The 18,478-nt window shown below is 42.9% G+C and overlaps 1 protein-coding gene across 2 annotated transcripts in view; it reads right to left on the reverse strand.

The window, feature by feature from the left end:
- Positions 1-2,338: 2,338 nt before the first annotated feature.
- Positions 2,339-18,478, reverse strand: part of LOC126982988 (E3 ubiquitin-protein ligase MIB2-like) — a 45,822-nt gene continuing 29,682 nt past the window's right edge. Inside the window, exons 4-19 of one of the 2 annotated variants that reach the window (XM_050835380.1) lie at positions 17,823-17,994; positions 13,644-13,759; positions 12,871-13,068; positions 12,060-12,208; positions 10,524-10,739; positions 9,675-9,864; positions 9,187-9,320; positions 8,836-8,984; positions 8,398-8,554; positions 7,879-8,033; positions 7,184-7,376; positions 6,681-6,830; positions 6,075-6,253; positions 5,665-5,896; positions 5,224-5,380; positions 2,339-4,868 (exon numbers count right to left, since the gene is read on the reverse strand). In XM_050835380.1, the coding sequence (XP_050691337.1) occupies positions 4,639-4,868; positions 5,224-5,380; positions 5,665-5,896; positions 6,075-6,253; positions 6,681-6,830; positions 7,184-7,376; positions 7,879-8,033; positions 8,398-8,554; positions 8,836-8,984; positions 9,187-9,320; positions 9,675-9,864; positions 10,524-10,739; positions 12,060-12,208; positions 12,871-13,068; positions 13,644-13,759; positions 17,823-17,994 (2,777 nt within the window). In that variant the 3' untranslated portion in view covers positions 2,339-4,638. Of the gene's footprint in view, positions 4,869-5,223; positions 5,384-5,664; positions 5,897-6,074; positions 6,254-6,680; positions 6,831-7,183; positions 7,377-7,878; positions 8,034-8,397; positions 8,555-8,835; positions 8,985-9,186; positions 9,321-9,674; positions 9,865-10,523; positions 10,740-12,059; positions 12,209-12,870; positions 13,069-13,643; positions 13,760-17,822; positions 17,995-18,478 lie in introns of both variants that reach the window. The other variant, XM_050835379.1, reaches the window with a different exon arrangement.

The following is an 18,478-nucleotide window of genomic DNA, read 5'->3' on the forward strand; positions in this document are numbered from 1 at the left end:
AAGAATTAAAGGTAAAGCATTCCACTGACAATGAACTATTACAGTGTTTTTTTAAATATTCTACCTTTCCTGCCATGCCCCCAGCCCTAGTGTCAGGTTACTATGGAATAAGTACCCAGTCTTGTCGCCATATACCTGTACCCATATTACAGCATAGAAAGAATTAAAGGTAAAGCATTCCACTGACAATGAACTATTACAGTGTTTTTTTTAAATATTCTACCTTTCCTGCCATGCCCCCAGCCCTATAGTGTCAGGGTTACTATGGAATAAGCACCCCGCCATTAATTTAAGCCTGTATACCATATATTATAGCATGTAGGAATGAAAGGTACATAATGCATTACACACACTGACAATGAACTATTATTGTGTTTTTAACCTATTCTACCTCTCCTGACACGCCCCCAGCCCTCCTTGTGTTCAGGTTTCTATTAAATATGCAGTCATTCTTGTCGCCATATGTGCCCATGCCCATATTATAAGAAAGAGAAGACAGTAAAGGATTAGGAAAACAAGGTAACTACTGTCCAATGTAACTAATATTTGGGAAAACTATCTCAGGATCTACTCAAGTTGTGTTCCATGAATCTGAAGTTGACAGACTCGATATCACTCACAGCTGTTCTCATTTAATTTGAGTCACTCCTTGTACTGTCATGCTTTTTCACGTTTACATCATTTTACACAGCCTCGCCTACTCTTCCATAAGCCTATATATGGTATTTGGTCCCTTTTTTATGTATTTCGTTCTATGTTTTAACTTTTCCCTCTTTCCAGGCTGCTGCTCCATTGCTATTCCACACGTCCTTGGCCGTCCCTTCATGCCTACCCATCGTGACGAGGCATTTCTTCTTCCCTGCAACCCTTACACACGCCTTATTGTGCTATATTATTCTCAATTCTCCTTTGTTCCCCGTCACCCACAGGGCCACACCCACCCCGCAGCCTCTCCCTCCATGCCATCCCTACACTGATTCTTTTTCCTCTGTTCTAACTGCTTATATTCTTTGCCTTCTCCTGGGTTTCACTTTTATGTTCTAGTTCTTCATTTCCTTTTATTCCACTGTCTTTTTACAAATTCTTTTCTGGCCATTAGCTGAATTCAAGGTCCTTCCAGCCCTCACATCAATTACTTTCAAAGGCCAAAAGAGAGAGCAGTCGGCCCTTCCTGTTTTTTTTATTTTTTTATTTTTTTTTTAGGTTCACGAAACAGCAGAAAGGTCAAACTACCACCAGGGTCACTAAACTACCTCTGGAAAGGCCCATTAAACTCCTACGAATGCCTTGTCAAGAGTGTGTGAATGCTTGGCTTAAAAATATTTCAGAATGAGGGGCTGAAAACTTAAGTTCTTGCCAAATCATAAAAAAAAGCTTGCCTGTCATAATGGCCGATTCTGATTGCTTACCTGTTTTGAGCTCACTTATAGGGGAACTGTTCACTTGGTTGAGCCTTGAACTATAGACTGGATCTTTAGGAAGTGGCTAATATATACGTATACGAGTACGTGGTATGAGGAGACAAACTGTAAATATGGGAAAAATAATAAATCACACAAGGCAAAAATAAGTTCGAGTATCATTAGTAGGCCTAGACGAGTTTACGATTGAGATTTTGGTCTATGGTTCGTGACTTCAAGGTTATTTTCATCACATTTCTTCTTCTTCTTCATGTAATTGCCTTGTTTTCCTTCTTACTTTCCTGTCTACATGCTAAATGGGTAGCTATCCTATAAAACTTTGGCAATGAAAAGTTACACCAAGCTATTTTCATTACTGCTTCTTCTTCATGTACCTAATCGCCTTGTTTTCCTTGCTTTCCTTTCTACATGCTAAATGGGTAGCTATCCTATTCAACCTTGGCAATGGAAAGGTACACCAAGCTATTACATTTTCATTACTCTTCATTCTTTTCCTCAGTCCTTGTTACTTTCCTCTCTACATGCTAAATGGGCATCCTTTAGAACCTTAGCAATGAAAAGATCTACACCAAGCTATTACATTTTCATTACTGTTCTGCCTTTTCCTCAGTCATTGTTTGTTCCTGTTACTCTCCTCTCTACATGTTAAATGGACATCCTACAGAACCTTAGCAATGAAAAAATCTACACCAAGCTATTATATTTTCATTACTATTCATTCTTTTCCTCAGTCCTTGTTTGTCCTTGTTACTCTCCTCTCTACATACTAAATGGGCATCCTACAGAACCTTAGCAATGAAAAAGTACACCAAGCTATTACATTTTCATTACCATTCTGCCTTTTCTTGTTCCCTTGCTTTCCTTCTTACTTTAACTCCTACATACTAAATTAGAAGGTGCATCATATAATATACAACAGGGAAGGGAAGTTTATTTTTATTATCTTTCAGTATAAACGAGCTTTGGGAAACAGCTGCACTTAAGTCCCCGTGGTTTAGGCTCCTTCCTCGAGTGTGTTCCTTGGCAAACCTTAGAGGCAGTAAGGTAGTATTTGGGTGATACCATGTTCAGTTTGGTGAATTATTGCACTCGTCCTTTGTGTATTCTCCTTGATAAATATACATCAAACCCAATATAGGAGACTGACAATGCTTATACTTTCAATGGTGTCCAACTCCTGTGTGTGTGTGTGTGTGTGTGTGTGTGTGTGTGTGTGTGTGTGTGTGTGTGTGTGTGACAGGATATGGTCCCTTTTCATCATCATCATCATTGGCAGAGAGAGAGAGAGAGAGAGAGAGAGAGAGAGAGAGAGAGAGAGAGAGAGAGAGAGAGAGAGAGAGAGAGAGAGAGAGAGAGAGAGAGAGAGAGAGAGAGAGAGCAATTAATTAATTCTTAAATGGTGCCAAAACAAGAGATTACATAATTATGCCAAGACAGCTGTGGTTCTTGCTGTCTGTCCTCCCACCTCGGTGCGTTCACCCTCTGTGCTACAAGTGAAGTACAAACTTGGTTATACAGTAAAAGGAACTTGTTATATTGGCAACACAACAGTTGTGTGTGTGTGTGTGTGTGTGTGTGTGTGTGTGTGTGTGTGTGTGTGTGTGTGTGTGTGTGTGTTGCCAAGCTGCTAACCACTACATGAAGGATAGGACATAGGAGGCTGCCCCATGGAGGTCAGCTGTGCATCACCCTCATGGGGGAAGACTGGGATAGACTCACACATTGTGGACACCAGAAGTCACCATTCATCTTGTGCACAAGAGACTATGTATCATGAACTTTTTAAGTCTTCAGTCAAAACACTACTCTACCTCATCCACTACTTGTCCTGTGAAACCTTGCTATAAATTATGCATATTAAGATTATAAGAGGCTGCACTAAAATATGTTTTCTTATGCAGATAAGAGTCACAGAATAAATAGCACCTAAAATGGACTAGCCCACTCCTCCTGTTAATTAATAGTCTACCATTTTTTGTGTATGTCATAGCAGAGAAAAATGTAAGGGAACTCCTGGGGGAGGCAGTGGACTTGGACTTTAGGTGGTGCCCTAGGGGGAAGTCTTGGACTGGTGGATGAATGACTTAGGAATGCCTCAAGGCTTAACATAAAATCAGCAACTAAGCAATCTTTCAGCTGAGGCAGACATTCCCTCGCCTCGCCTGTGTGGTCAAGTCAGCAGCAGCGAGTGGCATAACACATACATAACATGCACTTGCTAGTCAGACTTACACAAATTATTCAGAACTGAAGTAGTATACAGCGTGCACGGCTGAATAACATAGAACAGCAGTTTCACAGATGAAGTGATATGTTTCAGTCCTCACACACTACCTATGTTTTACAAAGCACCCCAAGTCTCAAGTTTGTATAATCATAAATCCAAAAACTCTCTTGACTCAATGATATATATCCTCTTATTACCTGCAGTGTAATTTGGACTGGCAGAGACCAATGATGTATGTACTTTATTAGCTCTGAGACGCTGGGTGCATATTCAGCAACACTCACTCTGCAACTCACCACACAACCTCACACACACACTGCTTGCCTCCCTGATAAGATATCCCTAGACTGCTGAACACGCTGCCTGCACTGCTTGCCCTGCTGCTGCCTTACAGTTGCCATTCTCAGGCACAAGAAGCAGGGAAGTGACTACTTTTGACACAAACCACCATTCCTCCTAAATATCACAAATATGAAAGAGAAACAAGACAGAACTTATGATATGATGAATTCAGTCACTGGAGAGCTTTAGATAAGGTTTCACTACACATACTGACTATATTTGTGCCCTCGCTACACACTTGCATTGGCAGGTAGAGCACCACGTGTTATGCTGATTGTGTGCTGACTTGCTGTTCAGTTCACAGTGTGTTGTGGTGTCTTTCAGATGATTCCATCAATTCCTTTAGTGTAGAACTTATAACTTATCAATTAAAAACAAACTTTGTAGCACCAGGTTTTCATAACTTAAAAATGGCAAGGTTTTTGAGGGTCTGCCATGACATTATGCACATGGAAGCATAAAAAGTTCCATTTTTCAGAGATGGAATAAACTATCACTTTTTCACTCACTGTCTTTTATAAGTTAGTGTCATGGTACTTCTGACCAAAATTAAATAACTCTTTTCTTTAAACTAAGAAAATTAAGTAATATTCACAACATGTAAGCTACAAACACAGCTTACAGTCCACTTTATCTATATTTTATATTTTAGTATAAATTAATTTTCTTGGATATTGGCTTGCGGCACATGTGACAAGTCTTGAGTGTCTGAGCACAGATGACACATGCACCATGTCCACATAGGAACGCTACATTTCTGCGCCGCTCCATACATATGCTGCAGCAGTGGGCCTCCTCTATCTCTGCTATTTTGGTCTCTAGATACCGCAGTCGCTCTGCTGATGGCTGCCTCGCCTTGCTGGAGACTGTTCTGCCATCTGGAAACAAAGATATACAGTAGCTTAAAATCAAAGTACCTCAACCCAAATTTTGAGATAGGAGGAAACTTATTACATGCCATAACAAACTGTTCAGGGATGGCAGTAAATATCAAGTAGTAATAATAATGTTAATGCTCATCATGATCATCATTACCCCACATTCCCAGCAGAGAGGTGAAAGAGCTTGTGAAGAAATAAAGCCTTGAAGACAAACATCTAACCCCGTGAATGGATCCCAATATTTATTCAGATCCTGCCTTTGGTCATTTAGTACTCCTGTGGCCCTGTTGTGTAGAGGATGCATTTTCTAGCATGGATGCCCTCCAACAGCAACAACCCTTACAGTAAGTACCTTTGGTGATTTTTGACATGATGACCATATGACACTGGAAGCACTTCTTGATCCTGGTAGAACAGTCTTCACAGGTGAGGCAGTGTCCACATGGCTGGAACACCACCTCTGCTGGACACTCCACACAGATGGAGCACTCCCCACTGTCCTCCTCCACCTGCTGGCATAAGCATCTCTTGTTATTATTTAATGTATCTTTCACTATGGAATATATTATGCTCCTTACAAACCAAAATCATACCAATGAAATTCAGGATTTAATTACATGAGTCATTATTGCTGTCGGTGACACTCTGAGATTGCTTTATCCTTCTGATGCAAGATTTATGAATTACATTAGAACATATATGTACACAACTACATACATAGCACAATAATCTCTTCTCAAAAGCAGACACGGAAACAGCACATTCGAGGCTGGGTCATCAGGGTTAGTCTCACCTTTTCTACATCACAGTCATTCATAGGCTCCTGGCCTATGGGTGCCCCCTTGCTGGTCTCCCCAACCACCCTGGCTGGACTAACAGGCTGGGAGAAGGACCGGGGCTTGGGATGGATTAAGGGGCTGCCAGGACACTCTGAAGAGACCTGGTCAATCTTGTGGTGGCGGAGGCTCTCAGCAGCCAGGTCCAGGGCCTTCAGGTCCATCTCAATGCGTGCCAAGCTGCCTCCACTGTGTTGGGTGAAGGTTGTGTTACTCACTAAAGAGGAAACTGACAGGTCTCAAATACATTACATCTTTTATAATAATTCATGAATATAGACATGGAGTAAATTTTCAATACAAATTCATCACCTAAAATGTCAATAATGCACATCAGCTTTTCTCTACACCTGTCCATGAAACTTACCCAGCCTGGGGTGTGTAGCTCTGCAGGAGGTCAATGGTGTTGGTGTCATTGATAAGGTCAAGCGGTGTCTTATTGCGGTGGTTGGCGGATGTCACGCTACACCCTCGCTGTGCCAGGAAGCAAGCCAACGCCAGGGACACGTTGTTCTTGAAGCCACGTTGCCCGATGTCTGCCAGGATCTGTGAAGGTGAGACAAGAAGCAGTTAGTTTGCTGATCAAGTCCATATTCTCAAATATTTGGGGGCTTACACAACCACATTTGCTTAAGCTTTTGTAGAGATTTGGGGTATTTCCATAGGTAGTTATACGAGCCTAGTGATAGTCTGACAAGGCTTCTGCACCAAGAATGTGAAAAATACTCATGATAACCTGACTACTCCCCTTTGTAGCCTAGGCAATGGAGTTCTTGAGCAGTGAGTCATGAGGGAGAGGCATGAGAGTGAGATAAAAGAGTGAGGGTCATAAGAGGTGATGATGGATACATGTAAGGGGAGATTGAAGAAAGCAGTGGGGTTCTTGAGCAGTGCCAGCCATGAAAATAATACCCATGAGAGTGAAAGACACAAACAGACATAGAAGACATCATGATAGGAGAAGAATACCTACCTTGGTGATGTTGGGTGCATGCGTGGGGTGCGTGAGGGAGGTGGTGGAGTTTTTCAGCAGTGCCAGGTGGAGCGGAGTGTCCCCATCCTCGTCACAGGCGGTGATGTCTGCACTGTGGTTCACCAGCAGTTCCACCACACCACAGTGACCCTGGAGGATGAGAAGGGAAGGTCGTTACGGGGGGAGTCTGGCGTCTCTCTCACCACTGTACTACATAACTTTGAGGGTGAGATTAATGGTGCTAAGAGGTGTGGCTGCATTTAGTTTGTATCATTTTTATTTTGTCTGCTGGTTTGTTGTTTCTTGTGTCAGCTGCTTTTCTATCTCTTTTATGTTAGACGTTTTTCTATCTGCCTCTTTCGTCTTAGTCACTCTCTATCTGTCTCTTTTGTTCTGGTCGCTTTTCTATCTGTCTTTCAACTACCTGACTGCCTTTAACTGTCTCTGTTGATCTATTTGTCTCTCTTTCTCTCTCTTCAACATACGCACACAAAAACACGCACCTGAGACACCGCCAGCAGGAGGGGCGTCTGCCTCTTGTTATTGGTGATGTTGACGGCTGCCTTGCCCAGGGTGATGAGGGTCTCCGCCACCTGCCGATGCCCATTGAGAGCCGCCAAGTGCAGTGCCGCAAACCCGTCCTCCTTCCTCACGTCCACCAGCTGCCTCGACCGCAGCACTAATTTCTCAGCCGCACTAAAGGACAGAGAAACGTACATGGATACTGAGGGTGTTTTGCTTTTCATTATGCACTCTCTCTCTCTCTCTCTCTATCTTTTTTTTTACAGCAGAGGAAACAGCTTATGGGCAAAAATAAGAAGAAAACAAAAATGCCTGATTGGAAAAGAAATTGGAGATGGAAAATGAACAAAATGGAAAATAAGCAGTAAAACAAATGAAATATATATAAAATTTGTTCCGGAATGGACTTTGCCTTATTCCGAAGTTTCTAATAAAGACTGAATTAAGAATTACAACGATGGCAGACCAAGGGCATGTGAATAAAAACAAAGATAAACTGATGATTCATTGGGGACACTCATACATCTGTCCTTCAGGAAAAAGCTAAACAAATTAATGGGTAAGGAAGATTCAAGTTGATCTCATTCACTGACACATTAATTCATGGATAGGGATGATTCACGGTGGTCTTATTCATCAACACATTCACAACACACATCCGTCCGTGGCCACTCACAAATTGTTCCCTTTGAGGGCGGCATGGTGCAGGACGTTGAAGCCCCTCTTGTTGCGCAGTGTCACGTCCAGGTGCGGACAGTTGCCCAGCAGCTCCAGGATCTCCACGCTCTCCTTCCCTATTGCGTCGTGCAGGGCTGTGTCCCCATATGAGTCCTGTGGGAGTGGGAGGAATGGATTGATTCTTGGTCAATACATCAAACAAATAGTGGTAGTTGGATTCTGTTGGAAGCATATCATCAACCATCTAACCTCACAAGAGATTATGGGAAAATCTGAAAACTAACATTTAACGGAAGATGATGATGAGAAGTAGCGGTTCACCAATGTGGTGTTACACTCTACCACCTGAGGTCTATGTGATTATCTACCTTTAAAAAGATGGTGTTGCTGATGAAGACCAACTCAAACAAACACCATTTCATTAAATTAACCAAGCTCAACTATTCAACAATGCTGGAAAGATGTTTCATGATAACCTTACAAAAGAAACTCTTTATTCCATCATTCCGCCACTCACCTGGACGTTGACATCACAGTTGTATTTGACGAGCACCTTGACGCAGGCCGCATGCTGCTTGTTGACTGCCACGTGGAGGGCCGAGCAGCGAGCCTTGTTCACCACGTTGATGGAGGCGCCCTTCCTCAGCAGCAGCTCCATGATCTCTGGCTGGTTTCTGTAGGGATGTGGGGAAGTGTTAGAATCGGGAGACTAGGCACACAGAAGGACATAGAGCAGCACTAATTCCTATATTTAGCATTTCTAAAGTGGTAATGAATGTAAGTGGAAGGAAACAAGGTAGATATGAGTTATTTCATGTATCATCAAAATGTTTATATGAGAAAATGGGGATATCTGGGGACAATAAAGACAGAATTGCGATATGTTAAGTTCAGGCAGACCAGCAGTGCCCACAAGATAGCCTACCCAAGCAACAAGCCTGCACAGAGAACTCACCCAAAGGCAGCGTAGTGGAGGGCAAGGTCACCATCATCATCCGCTATGTCGAGCGATGCCTTGTGGTCCAGGAGGAGGCGCACCATGTCCATGTGGCCCTGGTGACATGCCACTTGCAGGCACGTCTTCCCTGAGCTTTTGCCGTCAACCTGAAATAACACACCATTACTGTCACCATCTTGTTGTTGTTGCTCTTGCTGCACTTCTAAACAGCAGTTCCTTTCCATGCACTGCTATGGCTCCTGACTTGTGGGTAAAACAGTTATAAACACTATGGGAACCAAACCAAGGGAATGTTACAAGTCTGAACCTCTAGCACTCCTGCCACCATGTGGCAGGCCTGCCCCTCACCTTGTCTGGCTGTTTCTCCAGGAGGTGCGCCACAGCCTGGGTGTGGCCCTGGGCCGCCTCCCTCACCAGGTGGTCCACCACAGTAGAGTCTGCCTCAGAGTCCAGCAGCTGGTGCAGGATGGTTGCCATGTGACCTGACCAAGGAAGGTAAATGTCACTTTTCCTATAATTAACATAACATATCTTTATTTATATGACATCAATTCCCTGAGAACATTCTTATTAAAAAACATCCTTAATGATGATCATGGTCATCATCACAAACAATCTAATTTCCCAGACGAAACACAGTTGTAACATTTAGGCAGAAAGAAACTGAGTAGAATAAACATGGCAGTGAAGAAACAGACATGAGTAAACATATGACAAAAACATAAGATAAGAGTTTACATGACACAACATCAGGAGGCAAGGAAAGGAACACGTTGAGACATGAAAAGACAATGAAGGCCAGAAAGTAGAACAAGGTCGGCGCCACATCCACTCACCTCCACCTGACGTCCCTCCCTCGGTGTTGTGGTCCTGGCGCTCATTGGCCCGCATGGTGTTGTTGTACTCGGCGCTGCGGGGGGCCGGCACCACACACAGGGGGTTGAAGGTCCAAGTCTTGCCCTCCACGTTCACTCGCAGGTCCCCGTCGGAGTACACACGAGCCACGACACCGGTCTTTCCCAGGGCCTGTGCAGGGGGGTTATTATTGTTATTATTATTATTATTATTATTATTTATTTATTTATTTATTTTTTTTATTATTATTATTATTTTTTACAGCAAGGGAGGCAGCTAAAGGGGAACAGAAAAAAGAAAAAAATCTGCGAAAAAGCCCTCAACTGAAATAATTAAAAAAGCGCAAAATATGATCACTTGAAACATCCATAACTTCTAACTTTCTGTAACTAAAACTCAAAAACCTTACAGGCACTTCACTATCTCTAACAAAAAAAAAAGTACTAAAAATCAAGTTCATCTCAATCAAAATCATTAAAAAAGTGCAAGATATGACCACTTGAAACATCCACAATTTCTAACTTTCTGTAACTAAAAATCCAAAACATCATACACGCGTCACTACCCCCAACAAAAAGCACAAAAAATCAAGTTCATCTCAATCAAAATCATTAAAAAAAGTGCAAGATATGACCACTTGAAACATCCACAACTTCTAACTTTCTGCAACTCTAAATCCAAAACATTATAGGCACTCCACTAATTCTAACATAAAAAAAAAAAAAATAAATAAATAAAAAAAATAAATAAATAAATAAATAAATAAAAAATCAAGTTTACCTCAGCCGAAATAAATACGAAAACATACACATAAAATGACCCCAACTCACACTGATCATGTACTCGATCCACTCGCCGTGCCCCTTCTGGAACTCCTTCACCTTGGCGACGTCTGATATGACAGTGACCACATCGCCGGGGGAGTAGGAGGTAACCCGTGCCAGGGCCTGCGGGTGTATGGTCCAGCGCGTGGCGTAGCCCTCGTACTGCACCCGCACATCACCCTTGTCCGTGATGCGATGTACCACGCCCACCTTGTCGAGGAACTGGAAAGAGGGGGAGAGAGTGTATTGGTCTAATGCAATGCTGACTGTTTGCGGTTCTCGGTGGAAAAGATATTATGCTGTGCTCTAAATGTGGTGTTGCTCAAAATATGGTGTAAGTGTAAGCAAGAAATGGAACAGAGAAAAAAAGTGGTGTGTTGCTTGATAAAAAGGAAAAAAAGGAGGTGTGTTGGTCTAATGCAACGGTGACTGTTTGCGGTTCTCGATGGAAAAGATACTACGATGTGTGCTCAAAATCAGGTGTGAGTGTAAGCAAGATATATGTAAGAGAGAAAAAGAGTCATGTGTTGTTTGATAAAAAGGAAAAAATAGGTGTGTTGGTCTAATGCAATGCTGACTGTTTGCTGTTCTCGATGGAAAAGATATTATGTTGTGTCCTCAGAATGTGGTGAGAGAAAGCAAGAAATGTAGCAGAGAGAAAAAAAGTGGTGTGTTGTTTGATAAAAAGGAAAAAATAGGTGTGTTGGTCTAATGCAATGCTGACTGTTTGCTGTTCTTGGTGGAAAAGATATTACGTTGTGTCCTCAGAATGTGGTGAGAGAAAGCAAGAAATGTAGCAGAGAGAAAAAAAGTGGCGTGTTGTTTGATAAAAAGGATAAAAGGATGTGTTGGGGTTCAATGCAATGGTGACTGCTGTTCTCGATGGATAAAAATGTGGTGAATGTGAGGGAGAGAATGTGATATGAGAGTGAGAGCAAAATGTGGTGAATGTGTGAAAGAAATGTGATATGAGAGAGGAAAATGTAATGTGATTGTAAGCAAGAAACATATAACAAGAGAGAAGAAAAGATGTGTGTTGTGTGGTAAAAATGTGGTAAATGTGAGATTATGTGGATCATGTTCTTCTGGCAACACTGAATTGACTGTTCTTGACTTATTTTCAAACTCTTTTCTTTGAGAGTAAATGGGGAAGAGAGAAGCTGCTCCAGAATTAGTACCTCTTGCTGTTTCCTCAATATTTTTCGTCCTAACACTGGCATGAAGGTCTCCCATAACTATTGATGACTGGAAGGACTTATTTCATGTTGCCTGCATATCCTTGTTAGTGAATGACATGGGGTTCAGAATCTAATCAGTCTAAATATAACACAAATTCATGTACTTTTATCCACATAACCTGAAATCCCTTACCATCTTAAACTATGAACCAAACTTATCCTATGGACCAATTTTTATTTCTACTTTTCATACTATTACTATTTATGCTATTGCCAATTTATACCCGGAATCAAACTTATCCTCAGGACCAAACCCTTCCCCATCATCCTCTTAACACTACTCATTCCACCCTGCACAGCCTACCTCGGCCATCTTGTGGTTCCAGCCACCGTGACCTTCCTGCATCGTGCGCAGCTCATCCACACTCACCACCACACGCACCCGCTCCCCCACCGCGAAGGGCAGGTGTCGGGGCACGGGGGCCACTGCTGCCTCAACACTGCTGCTGCACTCTGCCGGGCACAGGGAGGCATTAGTGATGGTAACAATGATCAGATGACATGGATGGTAAAAAGTTAATAAAATGTATAGAAATGACATTCAAACTAATATTATCTGGTAATACATATGCCATTCAAATAAATACATCTGCTTCTATATCTACAAATGACATTCAGACTACGATTTTCTACTATACATACAAATGACATTTATACCATCTGCTACACTACATACATACGACACTCAAACTAATACTATCTCCTACTCTACATACAAACAACATTCAATCTAACACTATCTGATAATTTCAACACCTGTTCATAAATATTTACATGAAAATATAAAAAAAATCTCTTATCACAGTGACTCATGTAATTACAAGGTATGTGGAGTCCATGAGTAAAGAAGTATATAATTGGCAACATTAAGGACAATTAAACAATCTCTAACCTCTTCAAAATCACTCAAATTATCAAATAAATCAAAACTGCCAATACGAGAAGGGTAACATGATGCTTCCCAGGGCCCCTATAATTGGCAAGTCCTTATAATACACAAAAAATACATATAAATACATAAATATATTGATAAAACAGTCCAGTAAGGGTGCAATGTATGTGTGTGTGTGTGTGTGTGTGTGTGTGACCCCCTTTCTTCCACCACATCCACACACCTTCCTGCTTGCCAAGGACGGGGAGGTGATGGAAGTAGATATGTCCGTTCGTGGCTGGCCAAACCACCTTGAGGTCCACCTTGCCCTTGTGGCCCACCCGGTACACGTTGGTTGACCCGCTGGCCCAGGTCACGTTGGCTACAGAGCGACCCGACTCGTTGTCCCAGCCACGGATCTCTGTCACCTTACCATGCTTGCCTGTGAACATGAAGGAGGTGAGTGAGTGCAAAGATGAAAATGAGACTAAGGGCCATATTACTAAACATTTCGTCCCCCGAGTTCACATATTTGACAAGGCTTTCATAGGAGTTTAGGGCATTTCCAGGAGTAGTTTTATGACCCTGGTGGTAGTTTTACCCTTCTTCTGCGCCGTGAACCTTAAGAAACACTCATTAGAACCCGATTGATCCCCTCTTTGACCTCTAAAAATATTTGATGTGAGAAGCAAAAGTGTCTTATAAAACCGACCTAAAGGTGGTGAATTAGTTCGAAGGTGCACATCATCTATTACAAGGAGGATAAGGAAATGGAAGTGAATGACATGTTTGCCTGTGGTCTGTCTCCTTCATCTGTATTTCCACCTTCCTAAGACTTGAACTCTCATAATACTGTTTCTTAATAATCTTTTGAAATCCTCCACCAACCACTTTGTCTTTTGGGGAGCTGTAGTTTTGCAGACCTTATTTTCCCCTTATTTTTATGTTTGCTCTTGACATCTTCCGCTGGCATAGAAAAAATAAAATAAAAATAAAGTAAGGGCATGGCATATGTACCTTCTCCCCCGTCCTGGTTCCCCCAATCCCAGTCGGGGCCTCGCTGAACCTTGGCCCCGGTGAAAATGCCCTGGAGTGGAATCTTCTCTGCATTCTTCCTCGCTCCCACGTCAACCCTGCAGAGAGAGAGTGAGCGATGAGGCGTGAGTGTCAGGCGAATGGGGTGTGAGCGAGTGGGAAATGTGATGTAAGAGTAAGGATGTTGATGTGTTTCTGGTGTACACAAAACCCTGCAGAGAGAGAGTGAGGGATGAGGTGTGAGTTTCAGGCGAACGGGGTGTGAGAGAGTGGGAAATGTGATGCGAGTGTAAGGATACTGATGTGATTCTGGTGCACATAAAGCCATGATCCTTGACTGCCCTGGTATGTAATTAACCCAGCAGCGGGGATCATATTTCTTAATGGTCCCTCTAAGCGAGAAAAACGACAAAAAAAATCATCACTCACACAAACCATTTCATAATATATATCAAAGCATTTGTGATCAGTTTATGTATCATCTATTTTGGGGGGTTTATATCATGGCACAAATTTGGCCCGTCACTGCTACACGGTAAAGCCACAAAATTGGCCCGTCACTGCTACCGGGTTAATAAAACTATCTATAAAAAAAAAACTCTTAAAGGAAGTAACCAGTGGAAGGGAAGTGACCATCCCTGCCCTGCACAGTTTCACATTTCCTGCATTAAGGCGGTTGTTGCCAGCAAGGACGTGTGACCAGAAGAATAAATGAATGTGTAAAGGGGATTCAGAATAAAGAATATGAATGAAGGAATATGTAAATAGATAAATAAGGATATGATTCTGCTTCCTCATGGGGGATTCAGAATAAAGAATATGAATGAATGAACATGTAAATAGATAAATAAGGATATGATTCTGCTTCCTCATGGGGGCTTCAGAATAAAGACTAAGAATGAATGAACATGTAAATAGATAAATAAGGATATCATTCTGCTTCCTCACGGGGGCTTCAGAATAAAGACTAAGAATGAATGAATATGTAAATAGATAAATAAGGATATCATTCTGCTTCCTCATGGGGGCTTCAGAATAAAGACTAAGAATGAATGAATATGTAAATAGATAAATTAGGATATGATTCTGCTTCCTCACGGGGTGTTCAGAGTTGCACTTAGGAGAATAACACAGACACTTCCTAACATGCATGGAGCTGTTGAAAATGACAGAAACAAACAGACATACACAGACAAAAGACAGACAGAGACAGAGCTTTGTTAATTTGAGACCTTAAAAAAAGCTGTTCTGTGTATGAATGATTTTTGTCTTAACTATGAAGTATATTTTTTCTTTTTTGTGGCTGAAAAAAATTGAGATGAAGAAGAAGGAAGACAAGGAGTAGAAGACACAGAAGTAGAAAGAGAAGGAAGAAAGACAGAAGGAGAAATGAGTATATTCAGATTTTTCTCTTGGCTGTGAAGTATATTTTTTCTTTTTTTGTGGCTGAGGAAAAATGGAGAAGAAGGAAAGCAAGGAGTAGAAGACACAGAAGTAGAAAGAGAAGGAAGAAAGACAGGAGGAGAAATGAGTATATTTTGATTTTTCTCTTGGCTGTGAAGTATATTTTTTCTTTTTTGTGGCTGAGGAAAAATGGAGATGGAGAAGAAGGAAAACAAGGAGTAGAAGACACAGAAGTAGAAAGAGAAGGAAGAAAGACAGAAGGAGAAATGAGTATATTCAGATTTTTCTCTTGGCTGTGAAGTATATTTTTCTTTTCCAAGGCAGAGGAAAAATGGAGATGGAGAAGAAGGAAAACAAGGAGTAGAAGACACAGAAGGAGAGAGAGAAGGAGGAAAGACAGAAGGAGAAGGAGAAAGAGGAGAAATGAGAATAAATAACTTTCCTCTTGGCTATGAAGTATATTATTTATTTTCCAAGGCAGAAGAGGAATGGAGATGGAGAAGGAAAACAAGGAATAGAAGCCACAGAAGGAGAGAGAGAAGGAGGAACAATGGAAGGAAAAGGAGAAAGAGGAAAAATGAGTATAAATCATTTTTCTCTTGGCTGTGAAGTATATTTTTCTTTTCCAAGGTAGAAGAGGAATGGAGATGGAGAACAAGGAATAGAAGCCACAGGAGAGAGAGAAGGAGGAACAATGGAAGGAAAAGGAGAAAGAGGAAAAATGAGTATAAATCATTTTTCTCTTGGCTGTGAAGTATATTTTTCTTTTCCATGACAGAGGGATGGCAGATAAGAAAAAAGAGGAGGAGGAGAGACAGAAGAAGGAGAAAGATTATATAATTGACATTTCTCTTGACTATGAAGATGGAGAAGGAAAACAAGGAGTAGAGGACAAAAAAGAAGAAAGAGAAGAAGGAGGAGAAAGGGGAGAAGTAAACACAAATGATTTTCCTCTCAGCTATCAAGTATATTTTTCTTTTCCGAGGGTGAAGAAGTAGCATTATAATCATGGCAACAGAGGCAGGGTTCAGACGTAACAGCAGTGCAACGGTAATACACCCCCACAACCACCACCCTTCAGACACACACACAGAAGGGGCGAGTGTGATGACGCTTGCTTATGTTGTAATTGTGGAGGAGTTGTGAGAGGCTCTTTGTTCTGCCTCACACACATACACACATACACATACAGTGGCCCATTCTATGCAGGCTTAATTTTAACGTTCTCTCTCCCTCTCTCTCCAGCAAGAACATTACCCCTCTCTCAAGTCTACCCTTTAATCCCCACTCCTCACGACTAACCCACAGAACCAAAGTAAACATTCACACATCCTTTCAACCTTTAGTATATCAGGTTTCCTCCTATCTGCAAACCCTCCGCTGAGTACAAAGACATTCACTAATTCTGTAATCTAATATGTGGTGCTCCCTTATCACACCCAACACACAGAACCACACCAAACACTAACAAAGGCTTCCGAGCTGTATTACCAAGTCTCACCCTACCTGCAAAGCCTCAGCTGAGTCTTAAAATCCCTTCCCAAGTCTATGATCCTATTTGTGCAGCACTTAATACCCCTACACCTCTCCACCTTCCCTACCCAGTGTTCCTCTCATCCTCCCCTTCACCTCTCCTATCCTCTATGCTCCCCACACGTCCTCTATCCCAGTTCTCTCTCTTTCTCCTGCACCTCCTCTACCGCTGTGCTCCCTCCCTCCCCTGACACCTCCCTCTATCCCCTTGCTCCCCTTCTTCTCCCCACAACTCGTATTACTCTCTCTCTCTTCCTCCTACATCTCCTCTATCCCACTGCTTTCTCTTCCTCCCACGCTTCCTCTATCCCACTGCTCTCCTCCTCCTCAGACACCTCCCCTATCCCCTTGCTTCCCCTTCTACTCCCCACACCCCGCATTACTCTCTCTTCCTCCCACGCTTCCTCTATCCCACTGCTCTCCTCCTACTCAGACACCTCCCCTATCCCCTTGCTTCCCCTTCTACTCCCCACACCTCGCATTACCCTCTCTTCCTCCCACGCTTCCTCTATCCCACTGCTCTCCTCCTCCTCAGACACCTCCCCTATCCCCTTGCTTCCCCTTCTACTCCCCACACCTCGCATTACCCTCTCTTATTCCCACGCTTCCTCTATCCCACTGCTCTCCTCTTCTTCCTCAGGCACCTCCCCTAACCCATTGCTTCCCCTTCTAATCCTTTCTTTCCATCATTCCCCCACAACGCCTCTAACCCACAACTCCCTCTCTTTCCACTAATCTAACCCACTGCTCCTTCTCTTCTCTCACCTTTCGCCCCTTCATTCACGCACCTCTAATCCATTCTCCTTCTCTCCTTCCAACAACTTCCCATTACCCATTGCTTCCCCTTCTAATCCTCTCTTCCCATCACTCCCCCACACCACCTCTAACCCACAACTCCTCCTCTCTCCCCTAATCTAACCCACTGCTCTTTCTCTTCCCTCACCTTCCCTCCCTTTTCGTCCCCTCACTCACGCACCTCTAATCCATTCTCCTTCTCTCCTTCCAACAACCTCCCCTTACCCATTGCTTCCCCTTCTAATCCTCTCTTCCCATCACTCCCCCACAACACCTCTAACCCACAACTCCTCCTCTCTCCCCTAATCTAACCCACTGCTCCTTCTCTTTCCTCGCCTTCCCTCCTCTTTCGCCCCCACATTCACACACCCACACCTCCCCTACCCCCTTTCTCACTCATCCACCTCCTTCCCCCTTCCCCCCACTCACCCCTTGGAGGACGCCGTCTCGTAGCGGATGAAGGGGTGCGCCAGGTCGTGCTTGTCGCCCATGTAACAGTTGGTGCAGAGGTCGTAGTCGAAGCAGGAGTTGCATTTCCATCGTATGCCCGAGATGGCCGTCTGCCGGCACCCATCGCATATGTGGCTGGGATGCTTCACGCCTGACGGAGGGAAGGGAGGAGGGGGTATATAGTAGCTTGTAACTGGAGGAGAAGGAGGAGGTGAGAATGAAGAAGGAGGAGGACAGGAAGAGTTACGAGTGGGAGCAGCGTGGAGAGCAAGGAAAAGTAAGAAAGGCAAAAAAGAGAAGAGATGGAAAAATGGAGATGGAGAAGTTGAGAGAGGGAGTTAGGTGAGAGGGAAGCAATTAAAAGTAAGAATGGGGAAAAAGGATTAGAGATGGAGAATGAAAAAGAGGAGAGATAGAAGAAGGAAAAATAGAAGGAGGAGGAGTTGAGGGAAGGAGTTGAGAAAGTGGGAAGCAAGATTCGAAGGCAAGAAAGAAAGAAATGGAGGAGATAATAATGGAGATGGAGAGGAAGGAAAACGAGTAGAGGACACAGAAGGAGAAAAAAGTGAAGGAGGAAAGACAAAAGAGGGAAAAAGAGGAGAGACAGAAGGAGGAAAAAGAGATGAAGGAGGAGG

The sequence above is a fragment of the Eriocheir sinensis genome, chromosome 52 (genome assembly GCF_024679095.1).
Source record: "Eriocheir sinensis breed Jianghai 21 chromosome 52, ASM2467909v1, whole genome shotgun sequence".
Classification (NCBI taxonomy): domain Eukaryota; kingdom Metazoa; phylum Arthropoda; class Malacostraca; order Decapoda; family Varunidae; genus Eriocheir; species Eriocheir sinensis.